The 21,780-nt window shown below is 56.8% G+C and overlaps 2 protein-coding genes across 7 annotated transcripts in view; both read right to left on the bottom strand.

Annotated features, from left to right (window-relative positions):
• The window catches only part of LOC135575754 (large ribosomal subunit protein mL38-like), a 28,262-nt gene extending 24,211 nt beyond the window's left edge, over positions 1-4,051 (bottom strand). Inside the window, exons 1-6 of the mRNA XM_065034592.1 lie at positions 3,973-4,051; positions 2,646-2,825; positions 1,717-1,845; positions 1,427-1,635; positions 967-1,039; positions 162-207 (exon numbers count right to left, since the gene is read on the bottom strand). Of these exons, the coding sequence (XP_064890664.1) occupies positions 162-207; positions 967-1,039; positions 1,427-1,635; positions 1,717-1,845; positions 2,646-2,825; positions 3,973-4,036 (701 nt within the window). The 5' untranslated portion in view covers positions 4,037-4,051. The remainder of the gene's footprint in view (positions 1-161; positions 208-966; positions 1,040-1,426; positions 1,636-1,716; positions 1,846-2,645; positions 2,826-3,972) is intronic.
• An 838-nt stretch (positions 4,052-4,889) lies between these two features.
• Positions 4,890-21,021, bottom strand: LOC135575741 (fas-binding factor 1 homolog). Of its 6 annotated transcripts, XM_065034548.1 has the most exons (22): positions 20,458-21,021; positions 19,869-19,977; positions 19,514-19,541; positions 19,067-19,108; positions 18,678-18,738; positions 17,969-18,589; positions 16,990-17,119; positions 16,634-16,767; positions 16,252-16,354; positions 15,718-16,146; positions 15,152-15,236; positions 14,850-14,950; positions 14,279-14,485; positions 13,652-13,759; positions 13,180-13,333; positions 12,187-12,363; positions 11,587-12,000; positions 8,086-11,003; positions 6,350-6,424; positions 5,774-6,226; positions 5,559-5,619; positions 4,890-5,265 (listed from the first exon to the last, which is right to left on the bottom strand). In XM_065034548.1, exons 6-18 carry the CDS (start codon positions 18,525-18,527, stop codon positions 10,776-10,778), a joined length of 2,829 nt encoding a protein of 942 aa, XP_064890620.1. In that variant the 5' UTR covers positions 18,528-18,589; positions 18,678-18,738; positions 19,067-19,108; positions 19,514-19,541; positions 19,869-19,977; positions 20,458-21,021; the 3' UTR covers positions 4,890-5,265; positions 5,559-5,619; positions 5,774-6,226; positions 6,350-6,424; positions 8,086-10,775. The 6 variants fall into 6 exon arrangements, with proteins under 6 accessions (XP_064890620.1, XP_064890621.1, XP_064890622.1 ...); XM_065034549.1 differs by lacking the exon at positions 6,350-6,424 and having other exon boundaries at positions 5,774-6,167; positions 10,219-11,003; XM_065034550.1 differs by lacking the exon at positions 6,350-6,424 and having other exon boundaries at positions 5,774-5,917; positions 10,219-11,003.
• Between the last annotated feature and the right edge of the window lie 759 nt (positions 21,022-21,780).

Genomic DNA, 21,780 nt, shown 5'->3' with positions numbered 1-21,780 from the left:
ACCCAGAACATGGGTGTGAAGAAGCTACTGGCCGGAGCACCAGAGAACCCACAGAACAGTCTCAGCAAATCCTTATTCCGAGTTCTGTTGAAGGAGTTTCTGCCCGCTCCGCCGGGGCTTTCCCCAAGCTCAGCAGCGCGGCTCTGCCGTGCGGTACTCACACCAGCCAGTGCAGGTACTCGGAGTGCGTGTCTCTTAAATGTCCATCTGCAACAGAGAAAGGCGACTTCATGATAGGATCATAGAATCGTTTGGGTCAGAAGAGATCCTCAAGATCAACGAGTCCAACCATAACCCAACTCTGGCACTAACCCATGTCCACAAGAACCTCCTCTACACTCCTCCTGGGATGGTGACTCCACCACTGCCCTGGGCAACCTGTTCCAGTATTGTACAACCCTCTCCATGAAGAAATGTTTCCTAATATCCAATTTGAACCTCCCCTGGCACAACTTGAGGCTGGTGTTTGCATCCCCCCCCAAAGTGAGAACCCCCAGACCCACTTCAACGGCGCAGCTCAAGACCGCCCAGCAATCCTTTCCTAGCAGAAAAGTAACTCATTCTTATAGGAATGAGCTTAAAATGAGGAGCAAAGAACCCAACAGATGTAATTCCAAGATTAAAGGGACTTCTTGGTCAGTTGCTTCACTGTGCCTCGGTTTCCCAGAGCGAGCAGTGGCAACTAAGGCACCTGCCAGGCAGACTGCTGAGGGAGAGGAGTCTGGGGGGAAACGAAGGCCGGGAGTCAGGGAATTGCTTCCATTACACTGTGACACCGGTCCTGTCTCATCTCTCAACTGCTACAGGTCTGGGGAGGCTACAATCTTTCCTGCATATGTAACACATCCCTGCTCAGAAGTTATGGCATCCTCTCTGCCTGTGCAGCCAAAAGAAACAGGAGCGAACCAACAGCAGAGGGAAACAATCCTGTTTAAATGTGTTCTTTTTAAAGAACCTGTTACTCACCCGGATTTGTGAGCAACAAAGTCCACAGGGAGCCTTTATCTGCCTCGTATGACACTGCGGGGGGACTGGAAGCCTAAATAAGCAACACAAACAGAATGTCAGTCACTGAAACAACAGGTTCCATTAGGGAACCATTAAGGTCATGATTTCCACAGCAAAGAACACAAACTGGTCACGGGCACGGCCAGGACACAGCACAGGCCAGGCAGGGCCACCACACCAAGTCATCCAGCTCCACCTGAAAGCCCCCAGAGCCTTAATAAACATCAGCCTGCTGACAGACAACCATCCTGTTGCAAAGCTCTGTCTTTATCACGTCCAAGAAACATGTTTTGATCATCACAGAGGAAATACCCATCTAAACAAAATCCCCTGGGGCGGACAATGCCCATCAGAAGCGTCTGAGGAAACCACAGAGGCTTCCCGTGGGGCCAAAGCTGTGCCCAGCTCCCCCACACACCTCTGATGGAGTCACCATGTTCCCATAGTAGACCGGCACGACGTGCTCATCTTCTTGGCTGTACTCCACCCTCAAGGTGACCCAAGGGGTGAACGTGGCCCCTCGGAATAAGTCACGAAACACCCCGCAGTGCTCGGCCACTCGCTGCTTGTGGAACGGGCCGCTGCTCTTCTCCCACTCAGCTCTGACCTCATCGAGGGGGATCAGCGCTGCGAGGAGAGGGAAACGCTGGAGGTGACACCGGGGGACCCAGCACAGCCGGGGCAGGGAGGGGGTGGCAGGGCACAGACCAGTCCGGAGCCGCGCTGCTCTTTCCATCTCGGCATTCTGGCGGTTCTCCCTCAGGATCTTCTTTCTTGCCTTGATTTCCTTTGCCCGCAGCAACTTCTCACGCGGCAAGCTGATGTCGGTCTTCGGCTCTTCAGACAGGGGCGACAAAAATCACATACATGAAAAATTCAAATACCCAAAACACCCAAACACAAAATGCCTGCAGAGCATTAGAGAGGCTGTGAAAGAGACGCAAACTCCAAGACAGCAGAGACTCGATTCTACCACCTCTGCACCTCCACGCGTCTGTCGCCTCCTCCTCCCCCAGCTCATCGCACCCCCAGACCCAGCGGTTTCCCAGCCGAGGAGCAGCTCTGGTCTCTGCGGCTGCTGTGCAGACAAACTGGATTATTTGCTGCAGGTAGTCTAAAGCTCTGGTTCCTCTGACACTACTGGGCTTAGGACGAGACGAAACGGCCTCAAGTAGCCCCAGGGGAGGATAGGGTTGGATCTGGGGAACAATTTCTTCCCCAAAGGGCTGTGGGTGTTGGAACAGGCTGCCCAGGGCAGTGCTGGAGTCACCATCCCTGCAGCGGCTGAACAGACGGAGATGAGGTTCTCAGGGACATGGGCCAGTGCCAGGGGTGGGTTACGGTTGGACTCGATGGTCTTGAGAGTCTTTTCCAACCAACCGATTCTATGACTCCAAGGTATCACTTTTCTACTCTGCTCCACGTCTCTTGGCAGGTCCTGGCCAGCCTCCCTCCTCCCAGAAAACTGCTATCTGGTTCCGCCAAACATGTGCACGCTGCAAACTTCTACATCAGAAAAGGGCCCACCTTGTGCCAAAGCCCCTCATCAGCTCTTTGGGGCAAAATGCAGCCCCAGCAACAGCCTTCTTGACCTCCAGCAGCAAAATCCCGCACGGCGCAGCCCCTTGGCCGAGTACCTGGCTTGGGGCTGCTGTGCTGCCGGGCCGTCTGCCACCAGTGCGGCTTCCTGCTCTCCTTCTCCGCCAGCCTCAAGTACCGACTGAAACTGCGGTATTTTTCCAGTGCTTCTAAGTTGCTGACATCAATATCCTCGTTGGGCATCGGCCCCAGCGGGGCTGCCCGCTTGCAGAGTGCAGCTGGGAATGGAGAGTGAAAAGAAGCTGCTCAATTAATGTACTGTGATTAACTTACAAAAGACACACACATCATTAACCAATGACATAGTAAATGCTTTCTGACCACCTGCAAAATGAGGGGAGGACGATCCACAGAATCCCAGAATGTCAGGGATCGGAAGGGACCTGGAAAGCTCATCCAGTGCAATCCCCCCATGGAGCAGGAACACCCAGATGAGGTTACACAGGAAGGTGTCCAGGCGGGTTGGAATGTCTGCACAGAAGGAGACTCCACAACCTCCCTGGGCAGCCTGGGCCAGGCTCTGCCACCCTCAACCCAAAGAAGTTTCTTCTCATATTTAAGCGGAACATCCTGTGTTCCAGTTTGTACCCGTTGCCCCTTGTCCTATCACTGGTTGTCACTGAGAAGAGCCTGGCTCCATCCTCCTGACACTCCCCCTTTCTATATTAATCCCCAGGAATGAGTCACCCCTCAGTCTCCTCTTGTCCAGCTCCAGAGCCCCAGCTCCCTCAGCCTTTCCTCACACGGGAGATGCTCCACTCCCTTCAGCATCTTGGTGGCTGCGCTGGACTCTCTCCAGCAGTTCCCTGTCCTGCTGGAACTGAGGGGCCACAGCTGGACACAATATTCCAGGTGTGGTCTCCCCAGGGCAGAGCAGAGGGGCAGGAGAACCTCTCTGACCTACTTACTGACCACCCCCCTTCTAATTCACCCCAGGTACCATTGGCTTCCTGGCCACAAGGGCCCAGTGCTGGCTCATGGTCACCCTGCTGTCCCCAGGACCCCCAGGTCCCTTTCCCCTACGCTGCTCTCTAACAGGTCATTCCCCAGCTTATACTGGAACCTGGGTTGTTCCTGCCCAGATTCAAGACTCTACCCGTGCTGCCCGGCGCTGATGAAATAAAGAATGCCGCCGCACAGCAGCATTGCCTCTGCTGCTCAGTCCATCTCTCCGTTTCCAGAGAGTTCCCGCTTTCTCCAGAGCGCAAGAGACGGGGCCGCGAGAGCCCGGGAAGAGCCGGAGCCGCCCCCGCCCCCCCGAGCCGGCCACGCCAGCAATTCCGCCGCCCGAGCGCTCTCCCCGCACGCCCCAAGCGGCTCCCGCTGCCCGCCCGGGGGAACCGGGGCTCCCGGCCCGGGACTCACCGGCCGTGCCGAACGCCCGTCCGCTCCGGACGCCGCACAGCGCCGCGCTCAACAGCACCGCCATGCTGCGCGCCGCCCGCACTGGAAGGGCCCGTTCCCATGGCGACAGGGGCTGCGCCGCGCGGGGTCCGGCCTGGAAGGCCCCGCAGCCGTAGCAACGGGGCTGTCTACCGCAGCGCCTGTCTGGAAATGCCCCCCTGCCCTAGCAACGGGGCTGTTTAGCGCGGAGCCTGCCTAGAAGCGTCCCCGCAGCCCCGCGGGACGGGCGCTGCCCCCCCCGGGAACCCCTCCCCATCGCCGGCCTTGCTGCTCCGACCGGGCAGAGCCCGCGGGAGGGACCGGAGCGGCCCCGCTGTCACCCCGGGGTACCCGGACGGGAGGTGAAGCCCAGCACAAGAGCCAGGGGTTTTCAGAAACCGGCCCAAAAAGCAAAAGCTGCAGTTCCTGTGGGCTGTGGAACATCCTGGGGGTGCTGGGGAACCGCAGTGCAGGGTCACCGAATCCCAGCCTGGTGGGGCTGAAGGGACCTCTGCAGATCCCCAGTCCAACCCCTGCTCACGCAGGGTCACAGAGCAGATCACACGGGGAAATGCGTGGGGAGGGAAAAACAGCCTGGACACTTCACTTGGGATTGTTGTTTTCTGGAAGAAGGCCTTTAAAAACCAGAAGAACACCCCGGAACAACCTCCAGACCCAAGGACCCGGCACGACTGATTTCTGCCCTCAAGTTCTGGCTTCATCCTTCCAGGTCAAACTGGCTGTTTCTCCAACCACCGCGTGTGGTTTTTGGCTCCAGAGAAAGATGAGTGTTTCCTTCCCAGCTCCATCAGCAAAGTAGTGCCACACGCGGATTCATGCGCACAAACTGTCACAGAAATGTTCTTGACCTCAAGGTCCCTGTATCAGAGTCTCAGACGTTTGCGCTTTAGAAAGATACTTTAATTATGAGATTAAAAACAACTTAAAAGGTACAGCAGAGAAACAGTCCAGGCTGGGGGCCTCTCAGGGGGAGGGAACACAAGGCAAAAGAGACTTGGGCTTTTAAACCCATTTCTCTAAGAAACCCTCTAAGAATGGTGGCCAGGAGCAGGGAGGACGGCCGGGACGCTGGTAGAGGTGAAGTGCACAGGGCACTTTCCTCGGGATCTCCAGAAATAACTGCGTAACCTCAAAGAAATTGTGGTCCGGAGAAGGGCAGAAGGACGGACGGGATGCTGACAGACGTGAAGTGTTGTATGGCGCTTTCTTCAGGGGCTCCAAGAGGATCTTCTCCTTTTCTCAGTAATCATCCCCCTGAGAAGAGAGGAAGCATGTGTGGGATGGATCCCAGAAAGTGCCACAGACACAGGGTCACAGTCCAGGGTGTTGCTCACCAACAAGAGAAGCATCCCAAAGCCTCCCTCGTGCCATGTCCCCCGTGAAGGGGACCCCTCCCCGTGCTCCTCCAGAGCCCAGAGCCTCGCAGTCTGAGCAAGACCCATGGGGGAAGCCTCCAAGAGCGTCCCTGCCTGGGGAAAGACCCAGCGGGGACCTGACGGCACAGGATGGGGACACCACAAAGCCAGGGCAAACGGGCTTTAACTCACCTGCCTCTCCCCTCCTGCCCCCTCCGGGCACTGCCCTGCCTCAGAGAGCTCCGCTGAGCCCCTGCAGAGGATGCGGAGGCCAACTCACACCTGAGGTTTATATACAGGGGCACTAAACCAGCCCCCAGGACCATCCCAAGCCTCCGGAGACCCAGGTACAAGCGCAGCTGCCCCCCCGCATGTCCCTTCCCACCCACAGAGCGTGGAAGCCTCACCCAGGGTGCTGGAGAGACCCTCAGTCGGGGCACCGAGGTCCTGGGCTGCGGTCAGCGGTGTCACAGGGCGGTCGGGCAGCTCCTCGCGGGGCTGTTCACTCCATCTCCTCTGGTGAGCCGTGCTCAGCCGCTGCTGCGCGGTCTCTGGGAGAAAGGCAGGGAGAGAAGCTGTCAGAAAAGCTTCAGGCCTTGGGCACCGTGGCCCCAGGCCCAGTGGGGAGGGTGAGGAGACACTTCCCTGATGTGTGCAGAGCAACAGCCCCCAGTTCTGCAGGTCGCTGCACAAGTTCTCCATGTTCTCGATGAAGACCCAACGACCTTGGTCAACTGATTTCTGCCCTCAAATACTGACTCCATCATTCCAGGTCAAATTTCCAGTTTCTGCCACCACCGCCTGTTGGTTTTCACATCAAATCTCCATAACTGACAGTTGCAAAATGCTTTGAGATAGTGCTACAAAAATAGGAGCAGTGGAAAGAAGGGCAGAACATCTACTGTCAGCATGTGGTTAATTAGTACTACTTGTTTTTGTCCTCAGAGCAGTATCACTATCTTCTCCTTTGAGTTCCTATTGACCAAGAGAACGGCGTCAGTGTTGGGGATGGCACAGAGGCACAAGGAGTTTCTGCAGGGCGGTGAAAGGAGGATGTGCTGGAAAACACAAAGATGTCTTCTGGAAAGCTGAAGGAAGCAGAGGCTCCAGAGAAGGACAAGTGACTTCCTGCAGTTTGGACTGCTGATAGAATGCGAGTAAAGAAACTAGACGGTAAAGCTATAGAGTTAGTGCAGGATTGGAGAGGAATCAATAAAATGAAGCCTTACACATTGTTAACCAAATTATGGTTATGTTATCGAACCAACATCAGTAAACTCACTGGGGAGCTGATGCTCTATCCCAATATCCAATTAAAAGGAAAGAGTGAATTTATATAGTATTTGGAACCAAGTGACCCAGCAATGTGAACTGTGTCTGCAAAACAATCTTAATATGATAAATATGGTACAAATGAGAACAATTAGAAAAGGAAATGTAGCAGGACAACATTAGCAACTAGATTTCTCCAAACTCCCTAGAAAAGGCGGTTTGCTGGTGTTAACAGAGACCTTCTCAGGTTGGCCAGAAGCATCCCCTGCCCAGCTAGTAAAGCTGCAAAAGTATCTAAAGCTTTGTTAAATGAGACCATACCCCGATTTGGGGTCCCCGCTCTGCTGTCCTCTGACAGAGGACAGGTAAGTTCAAGCCACAGCAGCTTCTACTGGATCTTTAGGCATTGAAGAGCATAATCTTTTAGAGTCACTGAGATCAACGCTGAGAGAACTGGAAAGCGGTAGGTCCTACTGGTTCCAACGTCTGTTTCTTATCTGCTGCTTTCTTCACCCTTGAACAGTGAATCCAGGCGGGTTGTTCTTTAATGTTGATGGCGGTAAAGGCCGTCAGCAACAGCTGGAGCAGTCCATTCCACTTCTCTTCTCAAGGCTGACATGAAAAAGCTTTCACAGAAACTTCATCTATTGGCTTGAAAGAAAAGACTTCAGTTTTCCTTGGCTCGAGGCTTCCGTCTCATTCTGAGCAGCGCTAAAGGTAGTGCTGGATTCTACTTCCAGTTAGCTTCCTGGCAAATTCTGTTTACCTGCTGTTCCATTAAGTGACTCATTTTCTTTTCTACCTGCCCACTTGCTTAAGGCTTGTAGGGAGTCTGCAACTGCGAATCGATCTCTAATGCTTTACTGACTTGCGGCACTACCTGTGCAACAAAACGGGGCCCCCTAGCAGAGGACATCACAGCGGGTACCCCAAGTCGGGGTACGGTCTCATTTAACAAAGCTTTAGTTACTGTTCTAGCGTTACTAGTTGGGCAGGGGAATGCTTCTGGCCAACCTGAGAAGGTCTCTGTTAATGCACTGCAAGGTAGGGTTTACTGATGCTGGTTCGAGGAGGCAGCCATCCGGGCTCAGAGGCATCACTCTCATTGCTCTCTCTGTCTTTCCAGCAGCTCGTCTCGCAGTATCAGCTGCCAGTTTATTTCCAGTTTCCTGATCAGTGTCTCCTTCTTGATGCTACTTGAAATGCATGATGGCAACTTTTCTAGTAACAGCACAGCTTCCGCCAACTGGAGTATCTCATTTAATCTGTTCTTGTGCTGTTAATAAACTTGGTCCTTTTCAAATGCTCCATGGGCACGCACCACTCCCAAAGCACACTTGGAATCTGTCCAAATATTAATCTTCTTCTCTTTGGATAATTCTAAAGCTCGTGTGTGCGCAGCTGTCCGGGCAGAAGTCCCAGGAGGCAAAGGTTTGGCTTCGATTACCTCGTGGGTAGTTGTTAGGGCATCCCCAGCTCTATGTACTCCTTGCTTTACAAAGCTGCTTCCAGCGGAGAACCAGGAGTCTTCAGCGTCTTCCAGCGGCTGTTCCTTTAAATCCCGTCTGCTGGAGGAAACAGCTCCCACTGTTTCCAAGCAATCCTGGACCACAGGCTCTGAAACAGACCCACTGAGGAAAGGGGCTGCAGTGACAATGTTGGTAGCGACAATATTCACATCGTCTAGGTCCACCAGTACTGCCCGGTATTCAGGAATCTTGAGGCAGATAACCCATGGGTACCTTTTTGTTCCAGTACGGTTGGGACTGTATGGGCCACTTTCTGTCCCATGGTGAACTCAGGAGCTTCCTGTACAGCGAGTCCAAGAGCTGCCACAGCTCCACGACATCCAGGCCAGCCTTGGCTCACTTCATCTGATTGCTTAGGGAAGCAGCAGCCGCTCGGTTCTGAGCTCTTAGTTGCTGTGCCAGAACACGCAGAGCAATGCTTTGCCTTTCGTGTGAGCATAACTCCAATGGCTTGGTGATATCTGGGAGACCCAGGCTCTTTGTTGAGTTGTGCAAATGCCCTCAGATGCTTCTCTTGTCCAATTCAACTTGGAAGTCCTTTTGTTTCACGGTTCATAGAAAGGCTTTACTCAAAGTCCATCATTATAAACTCAAAGTCTGCACCAAGGTTTCATTCTAAGAAACGCCCGGAGCTCTTTTACCGCTGCAGGTTCTGGTGTCCGGCAAACAGCTTCTTGTCGCTCCATCCCCAGCTCTGGTGCTCTCCGGAGATCTCGAATCCCAGATAAGTCACTTGGCACTGGATCAGCTGGGCTTTCTGTTGGGAAGCTCGATACCCACTGCATCTCACCCAATTTAGCAAACTTGCAGTGCATTGCACATGGTCTTCTTTGGTTTCTGTGGCTGTTCTTTTATCTTGAATGTCACTTCACCTTGTTTGAATGTTATTATAGCTTGCAATTGTTTTCCTAAGTCTTGTCTCCGTAACGGTTTTGGAGACTCAGGCATAGGTAAGAACTTAGGAATTGCATTTTGTCACTTCACCTTGTTTGAATGTTATTATTGCTTGCAATTGTTTTCCTAAGTCTTGTCTCCGTAACGGTTTTGGAGACCAAAACGTAGATAAGAACTTAGGAATTCCATTTTGTCACTTCACCTTGTTTGAATGTTATTATTGCTTGCAATTGTTTTCCTAAGGCTCGTCTCCGTAACGGTTTTGGAGATCTGGACATAGATAAGAACTTAGGAATTGCATTTTGTTTTCCAGTTTCTGTTGGATTGGCTGATGAAGAAAGCTTTGTCTCCTTGGCCAGTAGCTCCCATAACAGGTACAAAATCTTCATCTAATGGTATCAATTCCTGATTCAAAACCAAATCAAATGTTCCAGTCTCAACTAAAATCTCAGTTTCTTTTCCATGTTTTTCTCTTCTTTCTGCACAGTTTCACCAGCTCGGAAGCTGAAGGCACATCATCTTCAATTCCACGCCCTGTGGGGACACGCAGTCTTCTATCTCACCCTCCCCTCTCATCAGGGGAGTTTTCTGTCTTATTCTACATGCTGAACAACATGGTTTCAGCTTCTCCTGAGCTTTATTCTGCTCCCTTTTTAATGTGAACACAGCTGGATCCTGGGGTGGCAAGTTAATACCACATTCTGCCTGCCACTCTGGGTGTTTTCGCAAAGTGAAAACATATCAGCTTCCATCACTTGACTGCACTTGCCTTCTCTCTTCAAGAAGAATGTTAACGAGGCATCATTCAGAGTTTCATTCAGAGGCCACTTTTCCTCATCATTTAATTTATACAATGGTGACTGATTATGTCAGCAAGGTTTCTCTATTCACATTATCACCAGGTGGTTCCCCAATCTCTTTCCTGTGAGCTAACATAAGGTTAGTATGAAGTGAGTTATAACGGATGAGTTTCTTACTATTAATTACTAGTCAAATATAAGCTAAGCTCTGCTTCTAAACAACGTGTTCCTTAATCTTCTGATCTCTTTGTCAGGCAGAAGGATTTAAAACTTGAAAAATATCCTCTCGTTTTGCAGCTGGTTAGAAAGCATTTAGCACGTCATGGGTTAATGATGGGTACGTCTTTGTAACTTTACCAGAGTCCACATTAATGTAGCGGCTTCTCTTCATCCAGAGAAGGGAGGACGGTCGGGACGCGGGCAGAGGTGAAGTGTTGCAGGGCGCTTTCCTCGGGATCTCCATAAATAACCACATAACAGCAAAGAAACAGTCTGGACGTGGGGCCTCTCAGCAGGAGGAGCGTGAGACGAAAGAGACTTGGGCTTGTAAACCCCCCCAGTCTGTGCACCCGCTCTTCACGCATCTTTCACGAGCCTGTTGGTCCAGTGGTAATTTTGGGTCTGGGGCCTTCGTTGTTTCTTCTTGGATTCTCTTCCTCTGTCTTCCAGGCAGTTTTTTCTCTGTCCTTATCTCGATATGTCAAAGCATAGAATACAACTAAAGGAATTTAAGTGAGTAAACTTATTCTGCAACAGTTCTCCCTTTCTTTTTATTAAGCATCCTTGCTAACGTGTCCAAGCGAACTCCTGAAGTCCTTGAGGCCTCTAATGCGTACCCACAGTCTCACATCCGATGTTATTACAAGTCATGTCAGAAGCAGAGCTGACAGAATGGACACTGGGGCAGAGCCTGATTAAAGGGTCTTGAAAGTAATGGGAGGCCGGAGAATGGAGGACAGATTGACTACTTGCACAGGTGGAGATGCTTTCCTCAGGGCCCCTATTAATGCATGTGTATACTCAATGGTATCGTCCACAGAACAGGAGGAGGATGGAGGGGTTGTTGACAGCCGTGAAATGTTGTATCGTAATTTCTTCAGGTTCTCCAAGAAGATTCTCTGCTTCTCTAACTCTTTGTTCCCCTGAGAAGAGAGGAAGGATGTGTGGGATGGATCCCAGAAAGTGCCACAGAAACAGGGTCACAATCCAAGGTGTTGCTCACCAACAAGAGAAGCATCCCAAAGCCTCCCTCGTGCCATGTCCCCCGTGAAGGGGACCCCTCCCTGTGCTCCTCCAGAGCCCAGAACCTCGCAGCCTGAGCAAGACCCATGGGGGAAGCCTCCAAGAGCGTCCCTGCCTGGGGAAAGACCCAGCGGGGACCCGACGGCACAGAATGGGGACACCACAAAGCCAGAGTCCAGCAGAGCCGGCGTCTCCCACCCAGGGACGGGCTGAGCAGAGGGCAACCCCTCCGAGCCAAGGACGATGTCCATCTCGGGTTGGACGTGGAGCCAGCCTGAGACAAGCTGCGAGCATCCCCCTCTCCTTGTCTCTGGTGTCACTGCTCTGGCTGCCCGCGGCTTCTTCGAGCCCACCCGGCCCAGCCCAGGGCTCAGCCATGATCTCAGGAGACCCCCCAGCTCTCAGGGCCCCATCGGGTTCCGCCAGCCCAGCTCCCTCAGCGGCTCCGCAGCCCCTTCCAGCCCCGCTCTCCCCCCACCTCACCTGCTGGGCCTGGAACTTCAGCAGCTGCATCTGGGCACTGAACATGGAAGATACGGAGGCCTTTTCCTGCTTCAGCTGCTCCTGTTCCTGCTTCAGCTGCTGCAGCTGCTGCTTCAGCTGCTCTGGCTGCTGCTTCATCTGCTCCAGCTGTTGCTTCATCTGCTCCTGTTGCTGATTCATCTGCTCCTGCAACTGCTTCAGCTGCTCCTTCTCCTGCCTCAGCTGCTCCTTCTGCTGCTTCAGCTGCTCCTTCTCCTGCCTCAGCTGCTCCTGTTCCTGCCTCAGCTGCTCCTCCTGCTGCTTCAGCTGCTCCTCCTGCTGCTGCAGGACCTGCAGCTTGTCCCATAACTCAGACTGCATCCTGCGTGCCTCCCCCAGGGCTCGCTCCCCCTCTGCATGCTTCTGGGCCAAGAGCTGCAAGGCAGAGCGGGTGGGGAGGTTGGGGACAGGGACCCTCGCTGCCCTGCGCTGGGGCTCCTCTGGGCGTCCCCTTGTTCCCCTCCCGGCACAGGATTCACAACTTCAGGAGGGGTGTGAGACCCTGGCTTGTGCTGAGGGCCCATGCACGGCTGCGAACCGTGGCACAGATGCTCCACATACCTCCTTTGTGCTTCTAATCATCTCCTGCTGCTTCTGGACAGGTTGCATGGCCCCGATCACCTTCTCCTTCTCCAGCCGCATTTCTTGCCAGGCCTCGTCCAGCCTCTGCCTGTCTCTCGCCAGCTGCTCCTCCTTGGCTTTCAGCTCCTGGCGCTGGATCTTCAGCTCTGCCCGCTCCTAGGGTGGGCATGGGGGAAACTGATGCATCACCTGCCCCATCCTGGACACCATCTCCCGTCTTCCCAAGGGGAGGCAGAGCCCCTGTTGAGCTCCTCGTGTGGCCGCTTTGGGTGCAGAGCAACAGTCCCCGGTGCTCCAGCACAGCCCTCACCCACCCACCCGCCTGTGGGGAGCAGGGCTGGCAGAGCTGGGACCGGACACACACACACACTCCTTGCCCAGAACGGATGGAGCCCCTCACCGTGCTGCACACCCTCAAACACGCTCACCACACGGCAGTTCCTCGGCACTGGAAATATCCAGCCTGAGTGGTCCTTTGCCACCCTGGCAGCCCTGAAAAATGCAGCTCTGCCACACTGTCTGTGCCACATGTCCCCTCTGGACAGCCCCGCGGAGAGCAGAACCGGCTCTAGACACATCCCCATGGCACAGGGAGGTTTTGCCTCACCCACCGTGGGGGTTTCCTCTCCCCAGACTCACAACAGAGGCGGCTGCGCCTGCTCTGGCTGCCCAAACTCCTCACGGGTAACGGGGAGAGACAGAGGCAACTGACGCTTCAGTCAACAGCTGAAAGGGGCTGGTGGAGCCTGTTCCTGGGACACCCCCATTCTCACCACCCTGAGTGACATCTCTGTCACAAGCAGGCAGCGCTGAACGTCTCCCCGCTGAGCAGGACCCACCCGTGAGCCTGCCAGATGCTGCAGGGCCAGACGCCATTCACGGGCTCCAGGCCAGGGACCTCCAGTGGGCCAGAGAAACGCCCCGGACCCAGCCAGGAGCCTGGCCCGGGCAGAGGACACAGCGTGGGCTCACCTGCTCCAGCAGCCAAGTCTGCTCGCCCAGCCTGGCCTGCGTGTTGGCCACCAGCTCCTGGACACGGCTCTGCTCCTCCTCCATGCTCCTCCTGCACACGTTCTGCAGGTCACTGGAGAACTTCTCCATCCTCTCAATGATGCTGTCCAGAGACCTGTGCAGAGGAGCCAGGGGAGGGTCACCCTGGGGGACACACTTTGTCTCACTGTGAAGGAGAGGGGGACGTGTGCCGGGCCATGGGCCGGGCAGCCCTGCCCCGAACCTCTCGGGATCAGAGCAGAGCAGTAGGAAGATGCAGCTGCTGTTTCAGGGAGCAAGGACAGATCCTAAACAACAGCTCAGCATCCCTGGGGGCAGCGGGTGGGAGAGAGGATGGCCCCTGTTCCTCCCGTGCTCCGGGCCTGGTTCCCCAGAGGTCAGGGAACACCGCGGCCAGGGATCAACGTGGGGACACGACACCGGCTGTCGGTACCTCATGTGTGAAATGGTGCCGGTCAGCACATCCATCTCTCTCTCTTTCAGCCACTTGATGTGCTGGAGCTGCTCCTCGTGTTTCTTGCGCAGTTCCTCGACAGACTCCCTGCAGGACATGGGGAAGGAGCCCACCACGGGCTGTTACAAACTGGTGCTCCCCGTGACGGGCACCATGCAAGAGGCTCAGTCGTGGGGCTGAGAACCAGGTCCCAGGAGCTGAGCTGGCAGGCTGGTCTGTCACGGGGCATCCCACGGACTGCCATCCCCATCTGGGATGGACCACATCTGGGGGTTATGGGCTTCTCTACCAAAACCAGACTTCTTATTGACCCAAACTGTGTGGACATCAGCAACTCATTGTTCTGAATAAAAGGGATCTGGGGGAGGGAAAACAGGGGTTTCAGCATCTTTCAAAATGCAATGCATTCCCTCGGAATGACGCCTCCAGCCAGATCTCCCTGTCTCTGCCTGCAAAGCAAATCCCCACTCCAAAAGCCACTGGGCTGCCCTCAACCCAGCGCTTCTGGACTCTCCATTCTCCTTCCACCGTTTCCCCAAACTGTTCCCTGGTTCCTTCACCCAGACCGGGGGCACCGGCACCACGTGCCGCTCGTGCCGCTCTCACCTCTGCAGCTCCCGCAGCTGCTGCAGCTCCAGCCGGTGCTGCTCCCGCAGCTGCTGCAGCTCCAGCCGGTGCTGTGCCAGCAGCTCTGCCCGATCCCGCGCCGTGTCCTGCCGCTCCTGCCGCAGCTGAGCCACCAGCTGCTCGTTCTGCCGCCGCAGCATCTCCACCTGCTGCTCATAGTTGTCCTTCATTACGTTCACTGAGGTCCTGCCGGGAGAGAGCCCGTAAGGGGTCACGGCACCGAACGAGTGTTGCTTTCCTTGCAGCACGCGGCACTGTGCACCCAAAGGGCACATGGGGATTTAGCAGCAGATCGGTGTTGCTGTGTGCGTGGGGAAACTGAGGCAGGGGCAGCTTCGCTCTCTGCATTCTGAGCCCTGAACCCTCTGCTGCTGCCTAGTGCGGTGCCCTGCTTGGGGACGTGCTGGCAAAGGGACAGACCCCTCTGCTCAGTGTCACCCACCCAGGGCTGGATTTGGGACGCGCCCCAGCACTGTCCCCCCAGGGGAGATGGACGGGGCTGTGGGCAAGGACCTGCCGGAGGAGGGGAGCACAGGCCAGAGCCCGGTACCTGTGGCTGCTCTCCTGGACATCCAGGTGCTCCTGGTGCTGCCGCTGGGCACTCTCCAATAACACTTTCTGCTGCGCCCGCTCCTCCTCCAGCATCCGGACCTGCCGGGCACCGGGGAGAAGGTTCCTGTGCTGGCCCGGGGACAGAACCCCCACAGCAGCACTCGGTGGCCATTGTTGGCATCTCTGCACAGGGAGGTTCCTCCTCTCTCCCATCACCCTGATGCTGTTTGGAGCAGACCTGGCCCCTTCTCCTCCCCCTGGGTCACCCATGGCCCCCATCCAGCAGGCGCTGGGGCTCACCTGGCTCTCCAGCTCTGCCACACGGGCCTGGGCGCTCAGCAGCTCTGCCCGACAGTCCGATGCTGCTGGGGAGGCGGCCAGCTGGCTGCAAGCAAAAAGCACCCAAAGTGGTCAAGCCGAGGAGGCCACGAAAGACAAGATCCCTCCCCAACGCCAGTTCCTGCCTCGCAGGTGAAGCCTCCGTCCCACTCGCCTGCGGCAGGATTCAGCCTTTTGGCTGCCGAGGGAGCAGAGACGCCAACAGCTCCGTCCCTGGTGCTCCCCTGGCTGCATGCGCCCCCTTCCCCGGGCACCCCCAGCTCGCACCCCCTGCCCACCGCTCCAGGCACTGGGGCTGCAATTCCCTTCTGAGCCCCATTGGGACGGCACAAGTCTGAACCTGCCGAGGGGAACGGGACTGCGGGCTGGATCAGCGGGACAAAGACCCGCGGCATTACCCCAACTGGATACGAGAAAGTGCTTAACACGAATTGGGTCAGTCTGAGGCAAGCGCTGCTGAGAGCTGCTGCTGCAGCAGCCACACGTGGAGCAGACGGCAGCGCTGCGGCCATTGACCGGGCCTTTACCTGCCGGGAGAGCGGGGACCCGGCCCTTCGCCCGCGGTCTCTGAGGGCTCGGCCATTGTGTCTTGGGCCTCCGAGGGTTCGTTCTTTTTCTCTTGGGCCTCCGAGGGCTCGGCCTTTTTCTCCTCAGTCTCTGAGGGCTTGGCTTTCTTCTCCTGGGTCTCCGTGGTCTCAGCCTTTGTCTCCTGTGCCTTGGCCTGTTCTTCGGCTCTCCTGCGAGCCAAGGCATCGATCAGCCAGTCCATTGGGTCGGGTTTAGGTGCTGCCTCCTCTGCAGCCCCGAGCTGGCTGGCGGGGTCCATGAAATCCTCATCCTCCCAGCCCAGCCAGTCGTCTCCGGCCCTTCTCCTCCGCACGGGGTTCCGTCTGCGGGGAGGACGAGGTGTGGAGCGGGGCTCTGGGTTTGTTTCGCTGCTGCTGTTGGCAGAAAACCTGAGGAAGGAGAAGCAGTTGCAGACCTGCCTGCCAGGGGACCCGGGGACCTGCCTGCTCCCCCGCAGGGACAGCGATGCTCCAGACACACGCACAGCACCGTACCTCACCAACTGCCCCATCGCCGGCTGGACCGCGGGCCTGGAGCCCATCGAGGGCTTGTACTCTCCGAAGACAAGCTCCTTCTTGTCCCCGCGCTCTTCCTCCTCTGTTCAGACAAGGAGCCTTGAGTCAGCGCCCAGAGGAGCAGCTGCTGCAAAGACACCAGCCCTCCCCTCCTCCTCCTCCCCCTGCCAGGCTGCCTCGAGGGCAGAGCACAACACTTGTGCATGAGCCGCCTTCCCGCGCTGACCCAGAGCCCCTGGACCGCCCTGCTCACCCGACAGAAAGGGCATTTCCCCTGCAAGGCCACGAGAAATCAAGCTCGCTAGCCCAAGCCAATGCTGTCACCTCTGCAGACCTGCCCAGCGTCCCTGGCTGCGCTCACCTGCCTGCTTCTGGGAGTTTTTATCCACTTTGAACTCCCTATGCTCTCCCGTACCTGGCTTTTCCAGGACTTTGGCCGCGGAGCCTCGTCCGAACAAGTCGTCCAGCGTGGAGCGCGCTGGCCGGAGCTCCTCTCTGTGGGGACACGGTGGCAGATGGTTTCTCGCAGAGGCAGGGCTGTCCCTCCTCACACAGCCTGGCCAGGCTGCTCTGGCTCTTCTCTGCCAAACCAGCTGCTCTTGCGCCTTGCTGGGACCCACGGGCAGAAGCTCCAGCATCCCCCCCCAGCACGGTGGCACCAGCTCAACGCGCAGCCCACCCCCTGCGTTACTGCCACCACCTCATCACTGCCCTTACTCTTTTTTTGGGCCTTTGCCACGTCTCAGCACATCCAACAGGTCGTCGTCTTCAGCATCTTCGAACATCGACGTCTTCCTCCTCTGGACCGGGGCCACGGTGCGCAGGGGCGTCTGGCGTGGGGGCAGCTCTGGGGATGGGATGGCACATGGGAGGAGGTTTGAGCAGGGTGGGGTTTGGTTTTTAAACAACAAGAGATCAAAGCAGCCCTGCCTGCTCTTCTCTCCCTGGACCATTTACAAAGTCCTTTTTCAATGTCTTTTCCCTGACTGAACCTCACAGCAAGTGACAAAGCGGCAACGCGCCACTGCCTGCCCTGTGCCCCTGCAGCCACTGCTGGGACATCGCTGGGGGTCACTGACACTGGGGTTTCCAGCTCTGGCAACACCAGGAGCTTCTTGAGCTTTGCAAGTTTCCAATCGGATCGTTCCTGCCCCTCTTCACCCAAAGCCCCTGCTCTACCAACACACCCTGGCCCTTGCCACAACCCACCGGCTGCTACTGGTGTCCAGAGTGGATTTATGGGGGGAAAGGGCCATTTGAGGGGACTATCAGACCCATGAGCATCCCCACTGCAGGAACAAGAGGGGCGAGTGCCTGTAACACAGCCCAGTGCAGCCAGGACCCACCCAGACGTGCCCCCGCTGGGCTTTGCGGTGGACTGGGGATGCTACAGCCACCCAAATCCTGACCCCGAAAACTCGTTCTCCTTTGGCACCCTGCACAACAGGCCGGGTGAGGCCCAAGGGAAGATCTGAGCCTCCCTTCCCGGAAAGGAAAGGCCAGTTCTGTAACCTGGGGCACTCCCTGAGCTGTGGCACAACCAACCCCATTCTCAAGCTGCTCTAGGAACGACCGCACTGCTTAATCAGAGATGGGACTGGGTGGCTTTCCATTTCATCAGCTGGGACCTCACACACACTCAGCCAGGCTGCCGATTCCTTTCCTACAAGGAGGAGGCATCCGGCAACCTGCTTACCTTTCCTGCTGCTCTGTTCTGCTGTTGTCTCAGAGCTGCGCTCAGTGCCACGTTTCACGGGCATCTTCCCTGGGCCAGAACTGGGTTTCGATGTCCCCAGGAAATCCCAGTCCCAGTCGTCCTTGTCCTGGAAAGCAAGAGGATGAGGACGGGCACAGGGCGAGCGCTGCGGATGCCTCAGCACTGCTTCTCCCTTGGGAGGCTGGTGCTGGGGCCGCGGCTGCAGTGCACGGGGGCTGAGACGGGGGGGATTTTGGTACTTGAAACGCTCTGAGCCCTGAGTCCTGTGCTGAGATCCTGCTACTGCCTCTGGGAGAAGCATCAGGAACACCCATGGCCATTGCTTTGGCTGAGGGCTCTTCCTACGACGCTGGAGCCGAAGCGCACCCAGGAAGGCCGGGCTGCAGCAGCGGGTGCTGCCGGGCTCTGCTCCATCCTCGGTACCTGGAAGCCCGTCTCCCACCAGCCACCCACTCCCCTCTCCTGGCTTTTTGCCCCTGCCAGTGATGCCAGACACCTCAGCCCCAGCCCTCAGGACATCCAGGTTCTCTCCCCACATCAGGGCTCACCCCTGCAGCTGCCTTGTCCTCTCCAGGGACATTGCAAACCTCCGCAGGCAACCTGTCGGGGCAGAGAGCGGGTGCAGAAGCTGAGGACGGGGCAGGTCAGGAGGACGTGGGGTGCACGCAGAGATCTGAAAGGCACTCACTCCTTGGTGACCCGCATGCTGGTCTTCAAGGCTCTCCCACCGGCTGTACAACGGGGTTCAACTGCAAACATACAGGGAGAGATCAGGATGATGGACACGGGCATAGCCCCGGCCTGGGCGCTCCACGGGAGGATTTGTCGGCTTCTCAAGGACCACAGAGGCTTTTAATCATGGACAAACTTCCCTTCACCTCCCCAGACCGACGGCCAACCTACTGAGTGGCCTCTGGCTCTGGGCACCCGGCTCTCCCCTCTGCTCCCCGCTGCCTCCCCCTCACAACTGGAGCCCCTCGCGCATCAAGGGCTGTTGCACCAGCAGCTCCTGCTCCCAGGAAGGGAGGACCAGGACCACGATGCTGCCCTTGCAGCTGCAGAGAAGCTTCATTTTACCATCATATCTCAAAAGGTCCTCAAGGGTGTCATCCATAGAGCCTGAAACAAAACAAAGTCAAGGTGCTGAGGCAGGTGAGCTCATAGAGCTGGTGCAGAGAAGCTCCCAGTGTCAAGGGCAGCAAGAGGCCTCTAAACCAGCAGTTAGGGAGCAGGGGAGGGGAAGAACTGAAATAAACATATATATTCTCCCCCAGATTTGGGAAAACCCACAACCACAGAATACAGGAACCCAGGAACTAAATCCCTTTGATTGGAGAGGCAGGTGAATATCTTTGGGTCAGGAATGACACAATACCCTGAGCTGCACCTTCCACACACAGATGGTGACCATTGCGGTAGCCAGGGCTGCCACCTCATCCCAGTGTCCCCCTCCTCCACCCCAGGCGTTCCCAGCAGACCAAAGCACCTACGCACAGCGAAAGGAGACCAGGCCAGTGTACTTACCACTTAAACCTCTCTTGGCTTGCGTAGCCTGTGGAGAAAGACATATTCCCTCATTAGAAAACCAAGCGAGCCTGAGCTGGACTTTGTCAGCACGCTCAAGCCAGAGGCAGGTTTCTCCCGAGAACCCAGCAGCACCAGCAACACCCTCGTCCCGCCCGCGCTGCTTGGGAAATGGCAGCTGAAAGCCCGGGGGAGCAGCGAGATGTGACCCCTACAGTGACACCAGGGAGCTCAGCCCCTCCTGCCTGCCAGCTGGGCAGAAGCCCCCAGCCCTCGGGACGGCTCGTGCCTCCCAACCAGTGCCAGGGCAGCACTGGGCATTTCCCGGGCCTGCCTGAGCACCCGTCACACTCACCATCGCAAGAGCCGGGCTTTCCCTTGCTCAAGACGGTCTCTCTGCAGACTCCTCCAATGTCAACCCCCAGGGGGGGACCGAAGATCCTTGGTCGCGTCCACACGCCGACCTGCAGGGACAGGAGGATTTCCCCACTTGCTGTTCAACCTACGTCCCTCTGCCGCCCCCCCGGCTGGCTCCCTGCTGCTCGGACCTCTCCAAGCCCCCCAAAAACCAGGCTCCAGCTCAGCCTTAAACACACCCGGAATCACAGAAGTATTCTGGTTGGAAAAGAGTCCAACCATAAACCTCACACTACCAAGTCCACCACTACCCGTGCCCAACCCCTCCAGGGATGGTGACTCCAGCACTGCCCTGGGCAGCCTGTTCCAATGCCCCACAGCCCTTTGGGAGAGAAATTGTTCCCCAGATCCAACCTCAACCTCCCCTAGCGCAACTTGAGGCCATTTCCTCTCATCCCATCGCTTGTTCCTGGGGAGCAGAGCCCGACCCCCCTGGCTCCAAGCTCCTTTCAGGCAGTTCAGAGATCAGAAGGTCTCCCCCCAGGTCCCTCAGCCGCTCCCATCGCACTTGTGCTCCAGCCCCTCACCAGCTCTCTTGCTCTTCTCTGCACACTCTCCAGTAGCTCAAGGCGTCAACCGAAGTCTCCAAACGCACAAGTCGCCGGGATGAACAGCACCTCCCGCGATGCTGCAGGACGGAGCAGCCGCCGCGGCACCAACCGCAGCGACCGCACCAACCGCACAAACGGCACCGACCGCACCGGCCGCACCAACCGCCGCCGCTCCGCGTCCCGTGGCCGCGACACGGGGCGCCCTCGCGCCCAAGGCCCCCAGCGCGCGCGGGGCTGGTGGCCATGGCCGCCTCGTCCCGGGCCCCGGGCTCACGGCAGCCCCGGCCCCGCCCGCAGCGGCCCCGCCCGGCCCTTCCCGGCCCGGCCCGGCCCGGCCCTTCTCTCGCCGGTGCTGGGAAATGGAGTCCCCAGCGGGCCCGGGGCTCGGCTGCCCCCGGGGGAGTTTCAAACCTCTTTGGAAAGCCCACACGCCTCTTGGCTTAAAACACTGAAACCTTCTGCATGGGCTTTGTCAAGGCTGCTGTCTAAGTGTGTGTCTACTTCAGTGCAGAGCAGCTGCTAAGCCTGGAGAGAACTATGGAATTTCACTTCGGCTGGAGAAGTCCCACACTGTCAAAATAAACTCACATAGCTGGAAAGGTCCCCGAGCTCGTCCATCTTCTCCCATGTTTGCTCTGCCTGATTTCAGAGTGGGAAAACAGTGTCCTTTCCTTCTGGGTGTCTCCGTACCGCCTGTCAGGCACCTGGCAGGATGCAGAGCCACCTTCAAGATGCTGATTTAGGCAAGATGGCCCAGAACACCCAGCAGCAGCTCTTCCTTCAGTTTTCTCCTCGGTGCTTTTCTGCCATGCCCAGGAGGGGGTGCTCTCAGACAACTTAAAACGGGCTTTGGACATCCTAATAAAAACAACCACCACGAACTCCAGGGTGCACTGAAAAAAGCCCCGAGACGGCCTCTGCGGAGCTGCCACGGTCTGGAGCTGCTGGTGCCCCCCAGCTGGGATGTTGCCTCTTCCCCATGAGGGTGGACGGGAACTGCTCATCCTCCAGATGATCAGGAATTTCAGTCCGGTCATTGGACATGGCGAATGCTTATCAAACACCAAAGAACTGGGTACGGCCCAAACCCCTCTCCAATCTCTGTTTTCCCACCAGACGCTGTGGGGTTTGCAAAGGGACCTGCCCAGTACCTGGCATCACAGCCCCGACACACTCCTGTCTGCCTGCTGCTGGCAACAAACCCTCCCCGGAGTGACCCCAACCTGGCCTGAGCCCGGGAAGCCTCATCCTGACACCGAATGTTGGGGATTTGTCCCATCCAGCCCCTGCAGAACCACA

The sequence above is a fragment of the Columba livia genome, chromosome 18 (assembly GCF_036013475.1).
Source record: "Columba livia isolate bColLiv1 breed racing homer chromosome 18, bColLiv1.pat.W.v2, whole genome shotgun sequence".
NCBI lineage: Eukaryota > Metazoa > Chordata > Aves > Columbiformes > Columbidae > Columba > Columba livia.
This window is presented reverse-complemented; position numbering and strand designations above follow the sequence as displayed.